The following is a 20269-nucleotide window of genomic DNA, read 5'->3' on the forward strand; positions in this document are numbered from 1 at the left end:
GCGCTCGGGCGTCGTGGGCGTCGCCTCGGACGGCGGCGGGCTCCAGGTAACCGCGCCGATGTGCTGGCCCGCCGAGGAGATCTTATCGGCTTCCCTGGTGAGGGCGCGGGAATCCGTGATCAACGTGCCAGCCAGGGCGAGGCGTACCGGGTGAGGCAGCTGGCGAAGGAACAGCTCACGGAACAGAAAATCCGGAGAGTGGTCACCGAGCAACGAGAGCATATAGTCCATGCGCTCGGATGGGCGCGTGTCGCCGAGCTCGTGCAGGTGAAGCAGGCGCCGTGCGCGTGCTGCCGGTGAGAGGGCGAAAGCGTCGAGGAGGAGTGTCTTCAGCGCGTCGTATTTGTCAGCAGCCGGCGGGTGCTGGAGGAGGCTCAAGGCGCGGGCCGCGGTAGCGGAACCGAGCGCCGCCACAACATGGTGGAAGCGGGTGTCGTCCGCGGTGATGCCTCGCAGGGCGAACGGAGAGTCCGCCTGAGCGAACCAAACAGCCGCGTGAGCCTCCCAGAAGGTAGGCAATTTAAGCGTCACTGCCGTATCCATGTCGGTAGGTCACCAATGAAGGAGCTGGGCTCCAACGCGAGTTGAAAGAATTGACGCGACCAAAGATGGAAATTCGTCCGAGTAGGTTTAATAAATGTATCACACTCGGGTACTCTGAAAAGCCCGTTTATCGGGCAGCAATATATATACACATTTATGTCGGGAAGTTTGCCCGGCAAAAGCTATACCGGGCATGCCCGGGTATCAAGGGCGAGCATTGGAAAGGCGAGTCTGGACCTGCCCGGGCGTGTTTGGCTGCGGCCTGGCAAGTCGAGGCTGGGCGTGCCCGGGCGCTCTGGACGAGCACTGGAAAGGCGATAGCGGGCATGCCCGGACGCTCTGGGCGAGCCCTGGAAAGGCGATAGTGGGCATGCCCGGACGCTCTGGGCGAGCCCTGGAAAGGCGATAGCTGGCATGCCCGGACGCTCTGGGCGAGCCCTGGAAAGGCGATAGCAGGCATGCCCGGACGCTCTGGGCAAGCCCTGGAAAGGCGAGAGCGGGCATGCCCGGGAAAGACGAGACCGGGCGTGCCCGGGAGGTTCGGGCGTGCCCGGGAACAGTGAGTCCGGGCATGCCCGGGAGAGGCGCGTCTGGCCGTGTTCTGGCCGGTGCAAGGCGATTGTGTGCATCCAGCGGTAACCGCTACAATAACATGTTTCTCTCGTTCATCCCGACATCCCAGCGGAATCATCGAGATTCGTAAAACAACAGTTCCGTACCGGGACAGAACGGCCATTAGTTTATCATCGGTGATAAACAGAGCGAAATTTGAAATAATTATTTTCATCGCCGGTGTGTCCATCGGGGAAACCATGACGAAATGCCCGCCTTTCAATGATAGACTGGTACTAACCACATCGTGTACGAACTTCTCGTCCGACACGAAAACAACAAACGTTTGGTTCATCCACGACGCGGCGCGGACATTTTGATCACCGATAACGTTTCCCGCAGCGAGGATAATGTCCTCGGTAGGAACACCTTCGGGAGGGATACACACGAAGGCATGTTTCCTTGTTAGGGTTTCAAAACCTTCCTGCCGTGCGCCAACATTCGCCATAACGGCGATGACCCACCTTTCTACCTTGCCTCGGTGGAAAGGACACTAAATAAATAAAATCGAAATAAAATAATAAATAATAAAGTTCTCACTAAGCGAGTAAGGTAAACAAAAGGAGAGTAAACAAGCACCGACTAAGCGAGTAAACAGCACCAACGGAGCAGGTAAACTGAACCGAACGGGTCTGCTCTCACCTTTGGGCTCTTCTCTCACTCTCTCTGTCTCAAGGGAGGGGAAAGAGGGACAGGTGGTAACATAGAAGGAAGGTAAACAGACACGACAAAGGCACGATGGAAAAAAGGGAGAGGGGGAGGAGGGAGAGGACAAAACCAACACGTGCACAGCGCTACAACACATGGACACGAGTACACGCCATCTTGCCATGCCCAACACAAACGGCCAGCAGGAGGTGAGAGAGAGAGCGAGAGAGAGACAGAGACAGAAACAGAGAAACAGAGAAACAGAGACAGAGAGAGAGATATATAGAGGGAGAGAGGGAGACACACACACACACACACACACACACACACACACACACACACACACACACACACACAGAGACAGACAGAGAATGAGACAGAGAAAGAGAGAGAAAGGGAAGGAGGGAAGACACAAAATAATGTAGAACTAGTCTTGCCGGTGAAGGTTAGTATCTATCTGTTTTGATTGACAGGTGGATATGGTAACCTGCAAATAAGAGGATTGGGCTAGGCAGGGTCAATGGTGGGTAATATGGCTTGGGGGTAAGGATGGCAGTTGACATGATCCGCTGCTCCACCTGCTTAAAGTTTTGGATGTAAGAGTGGGATAGAACAGCAACTGGAAGGTGGGTCCAAAAACAGTCCATATTTATTCCCTCCAACACGGAAGGTGGATGGAGGTTATGTTTTCACCCCTGTCTGTTTGTTACTTGCCGGAAAAGATTCCGGCAAGTATGTTGGTTGGTTGGTTTGTCTGTTTGTCTGTCTGTCTGTTTGTGTGCAGTACTACGTCTACATCATTGCACATAGAATCGCCATACTTTACACACATATTTGTCTTGCCCTGGAATAAACTGTGCCCAATTCTTAACTCTCTAGGCCCTAGGCCTCCATTACGACGTCATAATTCGATAATTCGACAAGTACAAAACTTCATCCAATCAAGATGCATTTTCTTGAGCACCTAGTCGGCATAAACTGGTGGAGAAAAAAAATGATGTTATCGGTCATGTGGGTCGGCTGCCATCTTGGAAAAACCGAAAAACTTTGCACTTCTATACATTTGAAAGTACTGAACAGAAAAAATTGAGACATGGCTCATTGTAAAGAACTCTCCATGGAGGATAAAATATGTTAATGATGATGTCATAGGTTCCTCCATTATGACGTCATAATTCGACAAGTACAAAACTTCATCCGATCAAGATGAAATTTCTTGAGGATAATCTTGGAATAAATTAGTTTCGAAAACAAATAATGATGACGTCATCGGTCACGTGGTTCGGCCGCCATCTTGGAAAAACAGAAAAACTTTGCACCTCTATATCTCCGAAAGGGCTGAATAGAAAAAATTGAGACATGGCTCATTGTAAAGAACTCTCCATGGGGAATAAAATATGTTAATAATGATGTCATAGGTGCCTCCATTATGACGTCATAATTCGACAAGTGCAAAACTTCATCCGATCAAGATGAAATTTCTTGAGCATAATCTAGGAATAAATTAGTTTAGAAAACAAATAATGATGATGTCATCAGTCACGTGGTTCGGCCGCCATATTTGTCCAAAATGGTCGATAAAAAAGTACATTCCGGCAAGTCCTCGGGATCTGACCGATTTTTCATTTGTCTGTTTGTCTGTTTGTGTCTGTCAGACCTCAAAAATTTGTGGATGGTTTTGGACGAAATTTGGTGGAGCGGTAACTTATGTGACAAGGACGAAATGATTAGATTTTGGTGAAGATCCGGATTCGGATCTGGATCTGAGAAATTTTAAGTGATTCTTCACCATTGAGAGAAATGGCAAAAAATTATAGTCACGTGAAAAAGTAAGTACACCCCATGTAAAGTTTTGACTTTTTCAACATATTTCAACATACAGCTATTTGATCTTCATTTCAACAATATTGATAGATAAAGGTGATATAATATAACAAATATCATGAAACGTTTACATTTTACAGTCCATTGTATAATTTAAATAAACATAAATGCAAATTTCGCATGTGGAAAAAGTAAGTACACCCCTATATTTATCACTACTTCAAATACCTAAAATTAGAATCAGGTGCACCAGCTCAGGTGCAAATGCTTAGAACATCGTTCGAGAGGATCTTGTAGGAACCTGTCTTATTTAAACCTCAGACATTTAGTTTGGTTTGCTCTTTGTTGTTGAAGTGTGCAGCGTCACCATGCCTAGATCAAAAGAGCTCTCTGAGGCCTTCAGAAAGAAGGTTATAGATGCCTACGAGTCTGGGAAGGGATTTAAAAAGATCTCCAAACAATTTGAAATCAATTATTCGACTGTTGTGAAGATCATCTACAAGTGGAGAAGATTCCAAACAACTGTCAACTTGTTCATGCCAGGCCATCCCAGCAAGTTCAGCCCGAGAGCAGACCGCAAGATGCTGAAAGAAGTCTCTAAGAACCCCAGAATGTCATCACGGGACCTACAGGTAGCTCTTGCCACTGTTGATGTCAAAGTGCGCGAGTCTACCATTAGAAAGAGGCTGCACAAATTTGATCTACATGGGAGGTGTGCCAGGAGGAAACCTTTGCTGTCCAGAAAGAACATCAGGGCAAGACTATAGTTTGCCAATGAACACGAAGGCAAAGACCAGCACTTCTGGAACAATGTGCTCTGGACAGATGAGTCAAAGGTAGAGCTATTTGGCCACAGTACCAGAAGACATGTTTTGGCGAAAACCAATGACAGCATTTGACCACAAGGACCTGATACCAAATGTAAAGCATGGTGGTGGAAATATTATGGTTTGGGGCAGCTTTGCTGCATCAGGGCCTGGGCAGCTCACCATCATATAATCCACTATGAATTCTTCATTGTACCAGAGGGTGCTTGAGGATAATGTGAGGCCATCTGTCAGAATGTTGAAGCTCAACCGAAGTTTGACCTTGCAACATGAAAACGACCCTAAACATACCAGTAAATCCACAAAGGAATGGCTGAAAAGAAAGAAATGGAGGGTTCTGGAATGGCCAAGTCAAAGCCCGGATCGAAATCCCATCGAGATGTTTTGGGGGGATTTGAAACGACCTGTGCATGCAAGAAACCCCTCAAACATCGCACAGCTGAAAGAATTCTGCATGGAAGAGTGGGCAAAAATTTCTCCCAGTCGATGTCAGAGACTGGTAGACAGTTATAAGAAACGCCGCCTTGAGGTTGTTTCTGCCAAAGGGGGGAATACCACCTATTAGAGCCAAGGGTGCACTTACTTTTTCCACATGCGAAATTTGTATTTATGTTTATTTAAATTATACAATGGACTCCAAAATGTAAATGTTTCATGATATTTGCTATATTATATCACCTTTATTTATCAATATTGTTGAAATGAAGATCAAATAGCTGTATGTTGAAATATGTTGAAAAAGTCATAACTTTACATGGGGTGTACTTACTTTTTCACGTGACTGTACAGTGTACATAGCAGGATATCTCAAAAAGTTTTGGATGGATTTGGCTGAAACATTGTGGATAAGTTGTGTGTTTGACAAGGAAGAATTGATTCAATTTTCGTGAAGATTCGAATCCAGATCTGGATACAAGAATTTAAGTGATTCGTCACCACTACCCACTGAGTGATTGGGCCAAAATGATACATACCATGATATTTCAAAATGTTGTGGACGACTTATGACAAAACTAGGTGGTTGAGTTGGTTCGGTGACAAGAACAGGCTGATTAGATTTTGGTTCAGTTCCGTGTCCAGATCTTGACCTATCAGTGGTATACAAAACATAAACTGTTCAGCCTGGCGGAGGTATACTCTTTACCGAGTGCCATTCTAGTTATCATTTCAATTTGTTGCTGCTTACTGTGGTCTTGTCAGTGAAGATGCCTCCATTCAAGACGTCTTTCTGATCATTCCCTGCCTTGTAACAGCAAAGGCTTTTCATGAAGCTATTTAGCATTATGTACATTGAGTTATTTTGGCACACATGAATTGGAGACAAACTCAGAAATCATCACAACAGAACATGTTGGAAGCAGAACATGCTGGTACATCCAAGGATGTGGTTGGAGATTAAACATAGCTAATCATGAATTCTTGGCCTGGGCGGTTCATTGTGCAATGACAACTCAAACTAGTTTTGCTCTTAAGTCCAAGGAAATTAGTATTTGTCTTTTGAAGAGACCGAAATAAAATCTGTGAGACAGGAAATTATATCCGACTCAATAATTTTTTTGTTCTTTCCCATGGAGTTTTAGAAGCGTATCGCGTGACGATCCTTCAAGCTTCTTCATGGATGGCTCTGTAGAAGATGGCGGAAAGGGCACCTGCCGCAGATACCCCGTTTAACATCACTCGGAAAAGGAAGTCACGTAATTTGGGATGAAATCTCTTACTTGGTTAGCATGTGCAGGATTGCATACAGCTCACTCGGTGGGATCTTTTTCAAACGGGCAAACTTTCGGATACATATAAGATCTGCTGATGCTGCTGTGAACCAGCAATGAAAACGAGAGGATAGCTTGTGAAGGCCTTCATCTCAATTTTACTGTCATCATAAGTTTGTTGTTCATGAGTTTGGAAGGATGAATTCTGAAAATCAAATTTTTGAAAAATAAAATAAATGGGATATGGGAGAGGAGTTGGAGAGGCAGTGAGGTGAAAGGAAAAGAGGTTTGGGAGGTGATGAGAGCAAAACAAAGGGGGATGAAGGAAAGTGTGCATGTGCTGTGTAAGTTGGTCTAAAATTTGCTGTATTGTGTACGCAATATACAGATGGCCTCTTGTGCCGCAATATGGATTTTTGTTTTATCCTGATAGTTTTTATCTATCGGAGTCAGTGAGTGTGTTGTGGTGTTTGAGAAATCAGATAAACTGCAAAGAAATTTCCAGTCACTCTCTTGTCAGTTGTGATTGTGTCATTGCAACCATTTTGTTTCTTTTTATGGCTAATCCACTCTGTACATTCGGTTCTCAACTGATTAAAGCTTTGACCATGGTACCGTATGGTCAAGCATTCCCGACTCTGTGGATTAGGATGTATGTGTGTTTTTTTAATGATTATCAGTACTGGCATTAGGACCAAGGTGCATGTGCATTAGTTTGATAAGATTTGTTTGACCATCATTTTTTTTCTTTCTGTATACAGAGTCGAGGCTCATGTAATAGCTAACACATTAAACATGAAAACATGCACGAACACATAAACCATCATAAAGGGAGCGGGAGACAAGAGGGGGAGAGAGAGGAAAGCACACAAGCACAACAACAGTAGACAACAGGGACATCAGGAGATCTGTGGAAGGGAGAGGGCTGGGGGTGAGGGAGAGGGGGGAGGGGTACATGGTATAAAGCAAATGAGCACTACCAAGAATTTCAGGAAAGAAGTTGGGGATTGAAAGAGGTGGATTTGGGATGCTTTATTGGGGGTAGAAAAGATCAAGGTTTTGGATGGGGGAAGATGAGAGATGGTGGTGTAGGGCTGTTTTGAAGACCTGGAGGAAGGAGTGGGAGTGAAGAGAGTGTGGGAGTTTGTGCCAGAGGTGGGAAAAAGGAATGAAAGATTGAAGGTGAGCAGAGAGTCTTGATTTTGGCAGTTTCACCAGAAAGGGTTTCTGTCAGATCTTGTGCATCCTGAAGGCATATTTGGGGGACAGAGCACATACAGAGCTGGGGGAGCTAGGCCGGAGAGGAGTCCATAGAAGACAGGTCAGTCTTTTGGGACTGAAGTATAGGTCCTTAGGTTTGTTGTGATGTTTGGGTTTTTTTGAACCTTTTTATTATATAAAGGCTTCTCTCAATATACAGCTCTCTAGCTTGAAAGTCACTTTACCCCACCCCAGTAAAGCATTCATTGTTAAACTCTAATATACAGGTTCTATTGTGCAGTCTGTACAATAAGTAATCAGTCATTGTATCTGTATAGAAATTTATCAGGGGTAAAGGGACTTTCAGGCCACCCTCGAAATAACTGTCGGGGAGTCATAAACACATGCGTGGATTGATTCTTTCCCCCCATCTGATGGACCGCTTACGATCCTGCCAAAAAGGCTTCTAAAGCCCAGCAGTTTAGTAGGATCTATCCAAATGGAAGAATACCACAATGCAAGACCATCACACATATTGTTGAATGTTTAGAGACCCTGGAAGTGCGAAAGACCAAATTTAAGGACGCAGTGGTCGAATACCTTCAGTGAGAACATCCGACAAGACAGAAGCTGAAAGAAAAGTTTTGCAGGCTTCTCTCAAAAAGTCGAAAGGCCGACTTGCACAGCCGGTGGGAAGTTCTCTCACGACCATTGGCAGAATCACACACGACAATATGAAACTGTATCCGACATAATTACTCTTCTTTTGAGTCTTCGGAATCCTTGGGGTCTTTTGTGTCCTTGGGGTCTTTTGTGTCTTTGGGGTCTTTTGTGTCCTTTGGGTCATTTGGGTCTTTGGGGTCTTTTGGGTCTTTGGTATTGGGGTCCTTCAGTATTGGGGAAGACTTTTACGGAATGGCTCATTGTAGTTTTCTCCCCACCCACCCCACCCTCTTTTGAGTCCGAGTCCTTGGTATTCCAAGTCAGATTCCTCAAGTGTATTTTTCACTGGGAAATAGCAAGTGAAGCTATTTGTGTGTTCAAGTAAAAAGACACTAAAGTGCAGTGGAGTATATCTTTCAATCTTCTACAGATTAAGTGGAGTGGAGTATATCTTCTACTGTTAAGTGTGGAAAATTCTGATGCGATTTCGGCTGGCTCAATAGCGCAGTGGGTTGGTGCTGCAAAAGTGATGGAGGTCCTTGGTTCGAGTCCCGTGTTGAGTCAGTTCACACTTAGCCCCACGCAGGAATTTAATTCCTGTTTATATAAAAATTACAGATGAGTTAATCTCCAATGCACTTCTGCATATACTTGCATACACATACATACGCATACATATACTTGCGTTCATATCCGGGGTCTGCCAAGCAGGCACGTAAGACATCGGCCATTATAAAGCTCGCAGTGTTAAGTGTGGAAAATTCTGAGGAGATTTTGGCTGGCTCAATGGCGCAGTGGGCTGTCACCACGAAAGCGATGGAGGTCCTTGGTTCAAGTCCTGTGTTGTCAGAGTTTTTCACACTTAGCCCCACGCAGGAATTTAATTTCTGTTTCTATAAAAATATATGTATATATATATATTGGAATCTGTTGAACTATTTTGAGTATCTCGTTTTGAGAATTAATGTCTTTATATTCTATACTGTATTGCAATAGTAGGTCCTCAATTTGTGTGGCTTCTGGTGCATGTCGCTCTTCGGTTGCATTTACAGACATCATTCTCAATTTCCGAACAACCTACGTGAGTCATTCGGGCCAAGTGATCTATGATGCCCGCTCAATTTGTTTCCACTACCTCACCACGTGGTTCTTCATCGACGTCATAGCAGCCCTCCCATTCGACCTCCTTGCAGCGCTTAATGTCTCTGTGGTAAGTTCTCATTTTTAAAAGAAACATTCATAATATACCTGCACAAATATCATGCCATATTTGTTCTCTGTTGTGTCATAATGTCCATGTTCTTAATGGGATTTATTTTAAGGTACTCTGTGAATATGGCAAGGATAGAGGGAAAGTCAAATTCCATATCAGGTGACATGGTACGACTACACATCTCCACCTAATGAGATTGCCAAGAGACGGATGCATCGTGAATGATTCTGGAATGTGATGTGAAAAGCTCCATGGTAGAACAGCTTGAAAATAAGAATATGAATTGCAGAAGTGGATTTCCTGTTTTTTAGAGCCTGATCATGTTGGAGTCTTGATGGTGACCAACATTTACTGAGTCAGCTCAGAATCAAAATGGCCACCTTGATTTTCTATGCTTTGGATTAATACTGAACCCACTGATTGTCCATCACCTTGCTGTCTCTTACATAGGATTGGCTTTAATCTCGAAGTCTTTTTTCGTTGGAATTCTAATGTCAATGTCAGTGTTATAACGGAATATACCACAAAAATAGACCATTGTGCACAGGTGTAATTGCCTCCGCCATCGAAGGTAGCCGTGGTTATGTTTGTCTCTCTGTCTGAGCAGGATATCTCAAAGGGTTGTGGATGGATTCAGACGAAATTGGGTGGACAGGTTGGTTGTTTGACAAGGAGTAAGGAATTGATTAGATTTTGGTGAAAACCTGAATCCGGATCCAGATCAGAGAATTTTTAAAAGTGAATCTTCACCATTTAGTAATAGGACTAAAACCGATATATCACACGATATCTCAAAAAGTTATGAATGGATTCGGACGAAACTTGGTGGACAGGTTGGGTGTGTGACAAGGACAAACTCGATCCCATTTTAGTGAGGATCTAAATTCAGATCCAGATACGAGACCTTTTTAAAAATACAAAGTGATTCTTCACCTTTGAGTGATAGGGCCAAAAACGATATATAGGATGATGTCTAAAAAAGTTGTGGACAACTTCTTTTTTTTTTTTTTGTATACAAGATCGAGGCTCGTGAAAGAGCGAACATTAATCATACAGAAAGACAAACCGACACATAAAACAAATAACATCGGGAGCGGTAGACAAGATGGGGAGAGAGGGGGAAGGACACAAACACAACATTTGAGAGCAGGGACCGAGAGACATGGAGACATCGAGAGATCTGTGGGAGGGGGAGGGCTTTGGGGGGAGGCATGGGAAGGGGGGGTGGGAGAGGTATAAAACATAGAGACACTGTCAGGACTTCCAGGAAAGAAGCTGGAATTTCAAACAAGGTGGATCTGGGGTGAATTAGCGGGGGTAGAAAATATCAAGGTTTTGGATGGGGGAAGATAAGAGATGGTGGTGAACAGCTGTTTTAAAGACCTGGAGGGAGGAGTGGGATTGAAGGGAGTGGGGGAGTTTGTTCCAGAGGCGGGAGAAAAGAGGAATGAAAGAGGGAAGGTGAGCAGAGAGCCGAGATTTCGGAAGTTTAACCATAAGAGGGTTGCTGGCAGATCTTGTGCGACCTGTCGGAATATTTGGGGGACAGAGCACAGAGAGAGCTGGAGGAGCAAGGCCGGGGAGGAGTCGGTAGAAGACAGAAAGACCACCTACCTGCCTGCGGTGAGTGAGTGAAAGGCCCTCAGAGATAGCTTCATCGCGGGAGATTCCAATGATCTGACAACTTCTGACATAACTTGGAGGATGAGTTGGTTAGGTGACAAGAACAGAACAAGCGGATTAGATTTTGGTTCAGGTTCACTTTTTTCTTCAAGTCCCCAACCCCCTTTCCTCCAACTCCCAAGCCGAAGTAATAGTTACTAACTGTTAATACTACTAAGGTTTCTCGTTGAAGAAAATTAATGAAAAGGAAATTATTAGTTGGATGGAATTGACTGAATAATTTGTGGTTATATTAGTGCTACCTTTGGAAGGTGTGCATACCACCGACTCTGAGATTATACACAGCCCATGTAACTTCGTGCTTCCGCTCACACAAGGCATTGTCAGAGCACGTTATTTTATACGCCTCACATGTGCATGAAAAGAGTAGAAGCATTAGTATGGAGTCAAAGTTTCCCTTTGTATGGGAATTTGTTCCCAAAATAGTGTGGAATATTTATGGAATTTACTATGAATGCCCGTCTGTTGACCGCATAATAGTCACTAACTGATAAGACTGCTGGGGTTTCTCGGTGAAGTAAATTTACGAAAAGGGAATGATTATTTGGACGGAATTCACTGAATAGTGGTTTTAATATTTTTTTTACTTCCATTAGGTATGTGAATCAATGAATCTGAGCCTATACACCACGTGTGTGCGCAACAAAAATGCGTGAATATTGATATGTGTCAAGAACCTCTGCATGCACAATCCAAACCCAAGAGCTCTTAAATGAAGTGTCATTGAGCTTTATACATGATGTGGTTTCACGTTTACCCTGTTAAGACACAATTACGCAACTTGCATTTATAAATTGACAGATAGATGATTTCGTGTTTTGCTTTTTAAAACAATAATTTGCTTCCTCTCCTGTCATTCCTTATATTTGAAGTTACCATGTCCAGACCACTCCATAATACTCCATCCACATCGTCAGCACTTTCTATCTTAATGACAGAAATGAGTGTTTTGCTATCGGGATCAGACATCTGTGTTTGTAACAGCGTGCTGACGTGAGAGTCACTTAGAACATGTTGACATCTCCTGCTCTGATAGACACAGGTATTGGGCTTGCTAAAACACTTGGCGGTGAAGAAGGTACAATCAGTAATTTCAGAAATCTCGTGCAAGGATATTTCAACATCTTGAGCCGATGACACGAAAATGACCTTTTACCTGATCTGGAGCTTATTTTTGAATAGGGTTAACCCGAGATTCGGAGAGGACATGCTTTTATTTTCTTTCTTTGTTAAGTGATATTCTTTGTTGCATTTGCAATCAATCCGTCAATAATGTTTTTTATTATGGAAGGACACTGTTGAAAATCTGTATGAATGAAATTTCGTTTTGGGAATACAATTCTGAACTTATATTTTTCTACATACTGTATAGTCCATATACACATCACACAAATAATATATTGTAGGAGTTGCGGATGACGAGAAGACGAGGCCATTTCTTAGACGTTCAAAGCTCCTTTATTCCAACAGAACTCCTCTCGCGAACGGAACTCATACAGCTTTTATATCGCCAAAACCCTCTTCGGAGGGCGTGGCTCCAACAACCGCGCACACGTCACACCCACATCATCAAAAGCCCCACTGGCCCGTGCCCGTGGATTATGTCCCAATAAGGTAACCGCTACATGCGCCCCCCATAATGCACCCGCACGGGCAATGCCAGTCCTCGGGGGGCCTTAACCACCCGGCCGAAACGACTGATGACCCGAGCAGGGGCTGCGAGCGGCCTGGCGGTGGGCGGGCCAACCGGGAACTTACCCGACGGGGGACGGCCTCGCCGTGGGGTTGAGCCGACCGAGGGGGCTGTACAAGGCCTCAGGGGAGGCTGCTGAGGTTCCTCCCCTGGCCTCCCGAGGTTGCAGAGTAGGAGTAGTAGTTGCGCGAGTTGCAGCTTTCTACATGCGAGCTGTAGCTGTAGTTGTAGAGTTTTCGCGAGTTGTTGTTGGAGTATGTAGTTGTGCGAAGGTTACGAGCAGCAGTGCTCGTTGGAGAAGGCTCACCACTCTGGTCGCAGAGGAGGTGCTTGGCCGTTGTGCACGCGAAGGCTATGAGCAGCAGCGCATGTTGGAGAAGGCTCACAACTTTGGTCACAGAGGAGGTGCTTGGCTGTAGTGCGCGCGAAGGCTACGAGCAGCAGCGCATGTTGGAGAAGTCTCACCACTCTGGTCGCAGAGGAGGTGCTTGGCCGTAGTGCGCACGAAGGCTATGAGCAGCAGTACTCGGCTTGTGTGCACGAAGGGTACGAGCAGCAGTGCGCGCGAAGGTGACGAGCAGCAGTGCCCGTTGGAGAAGGCTCACCACTCTGGTCGCAGAGGAGGTGCTTGGCCGTAGTGCGCGCGTAGGCTACTACCAGCAGCAGCACATGTTGGAGAAGGCTCACCACTCTGGTCGCAGAGGAGGTGCTTGGCCGTAGTGCGCGCGAAGGCTATGAGCAGCAGCGCACGGTGGAGAAGGCTCACCACTCTGGTCGCAGAGGAGGTGCTTGGCCATAGTGCGCACGAAGGCTATGAGCAGCAGTACTCGGCCTGTGTGTGCAAAGGGTATGAGCAGCAGTGCGCACGAAGGTGACGAGCAGCTGTGCCGCCAACATCAGTGCGCGCGAAGGAGACGAGCAGCAGTGCCGCCAACGTCTCGTGACTGCGTCCCTTTGGAGGATCCTGGAGCAGGCTCGCCACTCTGGTCGCAGAGGAGGAGCCGAGCGCAGTGCGCGCGAACCAAACAGCCGCCTGTCATTCCTAAAACTCCGGCAGTTTGATCGAAACTGCGTTTGCCATGTTCGTTTACAGCCCCCAAATTCGTTCGGGAGCAGCCGGGGTCACCAGTGTAGGTGTCGCCATGCTCATTGGAAGCCCCCGAAAACGTTCGCAAAACTCTGGCAGTTCGATCGAAACTGCGCTTGCCATGTTCGTTTAAAGCCCCCGAATCCATTCGGGAGCAGCCGCGGTCACCAGTGTAGGTGTCGTGGATGACGAGAAGACGAGTCCATTTCTTAGGTGTTCAAAGCTCCTTTATTCCAACAGAACTCCTCTCGCGAACGGAACTCATACAGCTTTTATATTGCCAAAACCCTCTTCGGAGGGTGTGGCTCCAACAACCGTGCGCACGTCACGCCCACATCATCAAAAGCCCCACTGGCCCGTGCCCGTGGATTATGTCCCACTAAGGTAACCGCTACAATATGAATTATATAAGATTTGTGTGTCGTTGGTTATTATCTCCATATGCGGGTGTTAAAAGGTGCAACAGAGTCCTCTCAGGTCTCAAAGTATCCACCTCCGTTTAGGTAAGGGATCATGTTTCATGGACCAGTTTGTGAAGAAGTTTTCTTGTTCTCAGAGTTTTGTTCCGAGGGCTCTTTTCAGGATCGTTACTGAGCCCCAGAGAGCTTCCAACTGTAGTTTGTTTGTAGTAATATTCCCTGAGATTTTTTCTTAAGATCTCCATGAGGTTCTTCTTTATAATCCCTGTTCCTCCAATCATTACTGGTACAATTACTGCTTCTTCAGCTTCCAAGATCTAGGTGTTCTTCAGTTTCCAGGATATTTTCACTTCATTTTTGAGGTATAGGTGTTTGATCATTTTCTTGATTTCTGGGTTGTTTAGGCCAAAATTGCTGGGGTACTGACACCTCAATTAGCAATGCCATCTTTTTTTCCAGTCGCAATGCTTTGTTTATTCATCACTTCGTACATGAGCGATACTTCCTTGTTTTCAGGGATTACTTATGGTTCATGTTTCCATTAGTTTTCGAAAATCTGGATATTGAGATTTTTGCAGATGTGTCATTGGATTACTCGACATACCTTGTTGTGCTTTTGTGTGTAGAGCTGTTCTGACATGGGTTTTTTTTTAAACTCCCAATAGGTGACTCGTACTTTCTGTATCTACCTGGCAAGATATCCACTTGTCCCAATGATTCACTACCGCCATTTTCTTAAATCCGTTTGTGTAGCGTCGTTGGTCTTGGGCATTTATTATGATTTGTTCTCCATCCCAGTTGAGCTGATCTCTTCTTCGCCATTCCAATGAGCCTTCTTTGTCTGTGCCCAATCTGTCCAACTTTTTTTTTTTTTAACCTACATGCACTTTTCTTGTTCTCCCATTTGTCGATATATATCTGTTGATATTTGGTTTGTTTTTTTTTATATCGTCTTTTTAGTAATTGTGGCTGTATCTGTTGCGAGTTCAGTTTCAAGTGTGACATCCTCTAATTGTAACTGTCTTTGAAAAAATTTTGCTCGGTGGGTTAGGGATACCTTTTCTGGCTTGCTGTCTTCGTGTTTGCAGACAAATTGTATTCGGTAGTCTGTTGAACTTTTCATGTACTCAACCAACCCTACAGCTATCACTCTGTACACTTGGTTGAGTTTCATCAGGCCAATAACTTCTCGACTCGGCAGATACATTCTTGGGATGCACTGATTTTTGTAGAATATTATGTGGATAGTGAAATGTTTCCATGTTTTGATATCTAGTTTGTTGATTTCTGCTTGTGACCAGTTTATTATTCCGCAGCTATATTGGAATAATGATACTCTGCTAGTTGGTTAATGGCTTTGATTTTGTTTCTCGGGGAGAGGTATGTTTTCAGGATAAGCCCCGTTCACGCAGGTATTCGTTGGTAAGTACCTCTGCCACCAAAGGTGGGCGAGGGTTATGTTTTCACCACTGTCTGTTTCTTTGTTTGTTCCTTGCCGGAAAAGATTCCGGCAAGTATGTTGATCGGTTGGTTTGTCTGTCTGTCTGTTTGTCTGTGCGCAGCACTACGTCTACATCGTTGCACATAGAATCGCCAAACTTTACACACATATTTTTCTTGCCCTGGAATAGACTGTGCCCAATTTTTAACTCTCTCAGCCCAAGGCTTCCATTATGACGTCATAATTTGACAAGTACAAAACTTTATCCAATCAAGATGCAATTTCTTGAGCGACATGACGGCATAAACTGGTGGAGAAAAAAATAATAATGATGACGTCATCGGTCACGTGGTTCGGCCGCCATTTTGGAAAAACCGAAAATTTTTGCACCTCCATATCTCCGAAAGTGCTGAATAGAAAAAAATTGAGACATGGCTCATTGCAAAGAACTCTCCATGTGGAATAAAATGTTAATGATGATGTCATTGGTGCCTCCATTATGACGTCATAATTCGACAAGTACAAAACTTCATCCGATCAAGATGCAATTTCTTGCGCGCCATGTCGGCATAAACTGGTGGAGAAAAAAATAATGATGACGTCATCGGTCACGTGGTTTGGCCGCCATCTTGAAAAAACGGAAAAAATTTGTACCTCTATGTCTCCGAAAGTGCTGAATAGAAAAAATTGAGACATGGCTCATTGTAAAGAACTCTCCATGGGGAATAAAATATGTTAATGATGATGTCATAGGTGCCTCCATTATGACGTGATAATTCGACAAGTACAAAACTTCATTCGATCAAGATGAAATTTCTTGAGCATAATCTAGGAATAAATTAGTTTAGAAAACAAATAATGATGACGTCATCTGTCACGTGGTTCGGCCGCCATATTTGTCCAAAATGGCCGATAAAAAAGTACATTCTAGCAAGTCCTCGGTCTCTGACCGATTTTTCATTTGTCTGTTTGTTTGTTTCTTTGTCTGTCTGTGAACAGGATATGTCAAAATGTTGTGGACGGATTCGGACAAAACTTGGTGGACAGGTCTGGTGTGTGACAAGGTCGAAATTATTCGACATTGGTGAAGATCTGGATCTTGATTCCATAATTTTTGCTTTTTAATGATTCTTCACCATTGAGAGATGGATATATAGCATACTTCAAAAAGTTGTGGACAGATTCGGATGAAACAAGGTCGATGAGTTGGTTAGGTGACGAGAACAAGCCAATTCAATTTTAGTTAAGGTCCAGGTGCTGATCCGGCCTATCAGTGGGATACAAAACGTAAACTGTTCAGCCTGGTGGAGATATGCGCTCCATATTGTAGAGTGTCTTTCTGGTTGTGTCAAGGTCGATTTTTAAGTTGTCCGTTTTTGTTGGTTCACCCTGTTTGAATGTGCACTTGGCACAAATCGCAGAGGTCAAATTCCTTTTGAATGTTGTCAGAATACCGCTACATCAATTTTGGTTTTTCTGTCAACTTTTCATCCTTTGGTGCGGAGAGTTTTAAATCATCCATGTGCAGTAGTTGTGTCACCATTCCTGTCACCTTGGAAGTTATATTATTGAATGATAGCATGTATCCGTGTACATGCTTATTAATGAGGTTGTCCATGGGTTTAGTGCCAGGAAAGACAGAAGGGGTGAAAGGCTGTCACCATGGAAGATCCAGCATCGTATCTTCACTCCTGGTATTTCGATCTTTCCTTCTGAGTGCTGTAATATCAACGGGGTGTTCCAGAGCTCTATTGCTTTCTCAATCAGCTTGATTATTTGTGGGTTGATCTTGTATTGTATCATCAATTGCATGCACTTATCAATCACAAATGTGGAAAAGTATCAAAAGCTTTCTTGTAATCTATCCATGCTGTGGATAATTTGGTTCTTCTAGTTTTGCAGTTTTCGAGTATGGCTTTGTTTAGTTTTAATTGGTCTAGTGTTCTCTCTTACATCCCTTCTGTTCTGAGTCTAGGCCTCCTTGTTGTGTTAGGTGGTGGTATGTCATTTCTTTGATGATTCCCATCAGAAGTTTGTATGTCGTTTGGTAGGCATGTTATTGGTGAGAATTTTTAACGTCGTTGGCCGGTTTGTTCAGATTTTGGGATGAGGAATGTGTTACCTTCTGTGAGGCACTCATCCATTACCTTTTCCTTTTTGATAGGTTTATTGATGGTTCGAGCGTAGTGATTGTGGAGAACATCTAATTGCTTTAGCCAGAAGTTAGGAATTTTTTGGAACTATTTTTTGGCCAAGGCTTCTAAAGTTTGGCATTTTTTCAAGTTGTTTTTGAACAAAAAATTCTTCATCCAATATCACTGGGGGCATTTCCTTTAGATGTTGCTATTTCCAAGTTTTTGATCCATGCCGCTTCCTTGTTGTGTTCTTTTGGGTCTTCATAGATTCCTTTCCAGAATTTTTCAAGTTTATCCATCTCAGGAGGACTTGATATATTTTGTTTTTTTTCCCCTAGTCCACATTATAATATTTTCAGGTTATTTTAAAACATCTGGTTTTGTTTGCTCCCTTTGTTGACTTTGTTGTAGTTGTTGTTTTTTATCTTCCTTGCCATCATTTCTATTTTGAGTTTGTTTTCAGCACCCATTTTCTTTACCTCTTTGTCTTGATTTTACATTTGCTTTTTTATTTTTGGTTTCTCTTCTTTAGCTTTGGACTTCGGTTTCCATGTGTGTGTGTGTGTGTGTGTGTGTGTGTGTGTGTGTGTGTGTGTGTGTGTGTGTGTGTGTGTGTGTGTATATATATCTATATCTATATATATATATATATATATATTATATATATATATATATATATATATATATATATATATATATATTGTTATGTCGGGAGGATAGAGCAATATCTAGAGTCAGGTAGATCTGAATAGGTAACATGCTTCGTCTGTCGCGATAAGGAATCTGCCCTGTAATAAATTCTGTGTGTAGTCCGCTTTGTCGGTTAAGGAGTATACCTGTGAACATACCAGGATGTTTGTGTGCTAGGTAGTTATAGGGATTAAAGATAACAGCCCTTGTGTGTCAAACCTGGTAATCAAACCTTTGTCCCTTATGGCAATGCACACCAACAAAAACACTTAGATAGGCCCTTAGTGCAACATTAAATAATCCCTTTCCCTTACCATAACGACTTTGGAAGACGGACAGGAAGCCAGATCAAGACACCGCCGATGATGGCTGCCGCCGGCCGCACCACCAGCTCGCCTGGCAACATCGCGTGGTACGGGCTGTGATTGGTTGGAGCGGGAGGCACTCGACCAATGGAAAAAAGCCAGCGAGTGCGAACCTGCAGCCAACCAAGGGGAGGAGAATGAAGACGCAGCTGGGAGGGAGGTGACTCATTTGAAGGAAGGGTCTGGAAAGTTCGAAGGGGAGGAGGAAGGTTATAAAAAGGGGGCGCTGCACGACATTCGCTCTCTTGGAGTTGGCCCGGGGGTCTCAGAGCATGCATTCGCATTCCTTTCTCTTGGCTTCTTCTCGTCTAGACGCTGTTCTCTCCTCCTGCACTCTCCCCGTTCCTGTCTCTGTGTGCCTCGTGCTTGGAGATCGTCCCCTTCGGGTTGGAGAGTGGTCTCGTGTGGGGATCGCTGGTGGTACTTTGGTGCCACATGGTGCTTTTGGTGCTTTTGGTGCGTGTGGTGCTTTTGGTGCTTTGGTGCCGCGTGGTGCTTTTGAGGTGCTTATGGACGCGTGGTGCATTGGCGTGGTGCTTGGAGCCGGACAAGGCCTTGTTGGACGACGGACGTACCACAGATAAGCCTAAGGCTGCACTCATGCCCCACATTTACGAGTACATGACGTTTCTTTTTGTTAATCCATTCCTGTGTGCTGTTTCTGAAGTGAGTTGTGGGGACGTCCCAATTTAGGACTTTTATTTAATATCGCGTTTACCTGTCCCTACCCTTTTATTAGTCCCCTACCTGTTTATACCGGAAGGGACTATAGGTTTGCACGCCATCCCTCCGTCTGTCCGTCTGTCCGTCTGTCAGTCCGTCAGTCCGTCAGTCTGTCCGTCCGTCAGTCCGTCACGCAAAGAACAGTTTTCCGGACTTTTTTTCAAAACACCTAAGGCTAATGATTTCAAACTTGGCACATGGTTTCCTCATGATAAGTTACAGATCGAGTTCGAACTTCACGACGTTTCGATCATTTTTGACAAAGTTATGGCACTTTGAACTTTGGGAATTCTGATAATTCTGATGATCCTTAACTCAGTGGCATTTTAAGTTTTAATTTCCTTTAAAAACCATTTTCTCTGGATTAATAGGACCGATTGAGATCAAATTTTCACCGTTGGGGGAATCGGTCTGTAGAATATTTTAATGGTAATTATGACGTCACAGGTCACGTGGTTCGGCCGCCATATTGTTTTTCATGAAAACACGAAAACCCCTTTTTCTCTGCAATGGCTGAACAGATCAAGGCCAAACTTTGCAGGCAAAATCGAATACCCATGACAAACAAAAAAGTCAGTGAGCATGACGTCATGCGTCACATGGTTTCAGAGTTATGACGTTTTTAAGCATGAACATTTAAAACCGAGCTCCTCCTTCATTTTTGATCCAATCGAGGGGAAACTTCACAGATCTGTTCAGCATGTCAGTCTACTAAAATGTCCTTTTGGAATTTCCGATAGGGAACGTGGTTTGGCAGATATCGTTAATTAAACGAACATATTTTTAAAAAATGG

At 44.2% G+C, this 20269-nt stretch overlaps 1 protein-coding gene across 1 annotated transcript in view; it reads left to right on the forward strand.

The window, feature by feature from the left end:
- LOC137429399 (voltage-gated delayed rectifier potassium channel KCNH8-like) overlaps window positions 1-20269 on the forward strand; it is a 723799-nt gene that overhangs the window by 405970 nt on the left and 297560 nt on the right. Inside the window, exon 6 of the mRNA XM_078781042.1 lies at window positions 9079-9236. Coding sequence (XP_078637168.1) covers window positions 9079-9236 — 158 coding nt within the window. The remainder of the gene's footprint in view (window positions 1-9078; window positions 9237-20269) is intronic.

This window comes from Myxine glutinosa, chromosome 6 (genome assembly GCF_964187855.1).
Source record: "Myxine glutinosa chromosome 6, kmMyxGlut1.1, whole genome shotgun sequence".
NCBI classification, from domain to species: Eukaryota; Metazoa; Chordata; class Myxini; order Myxiniformes; family Myxinidae; genus Myxine; species Myxine glutinosa.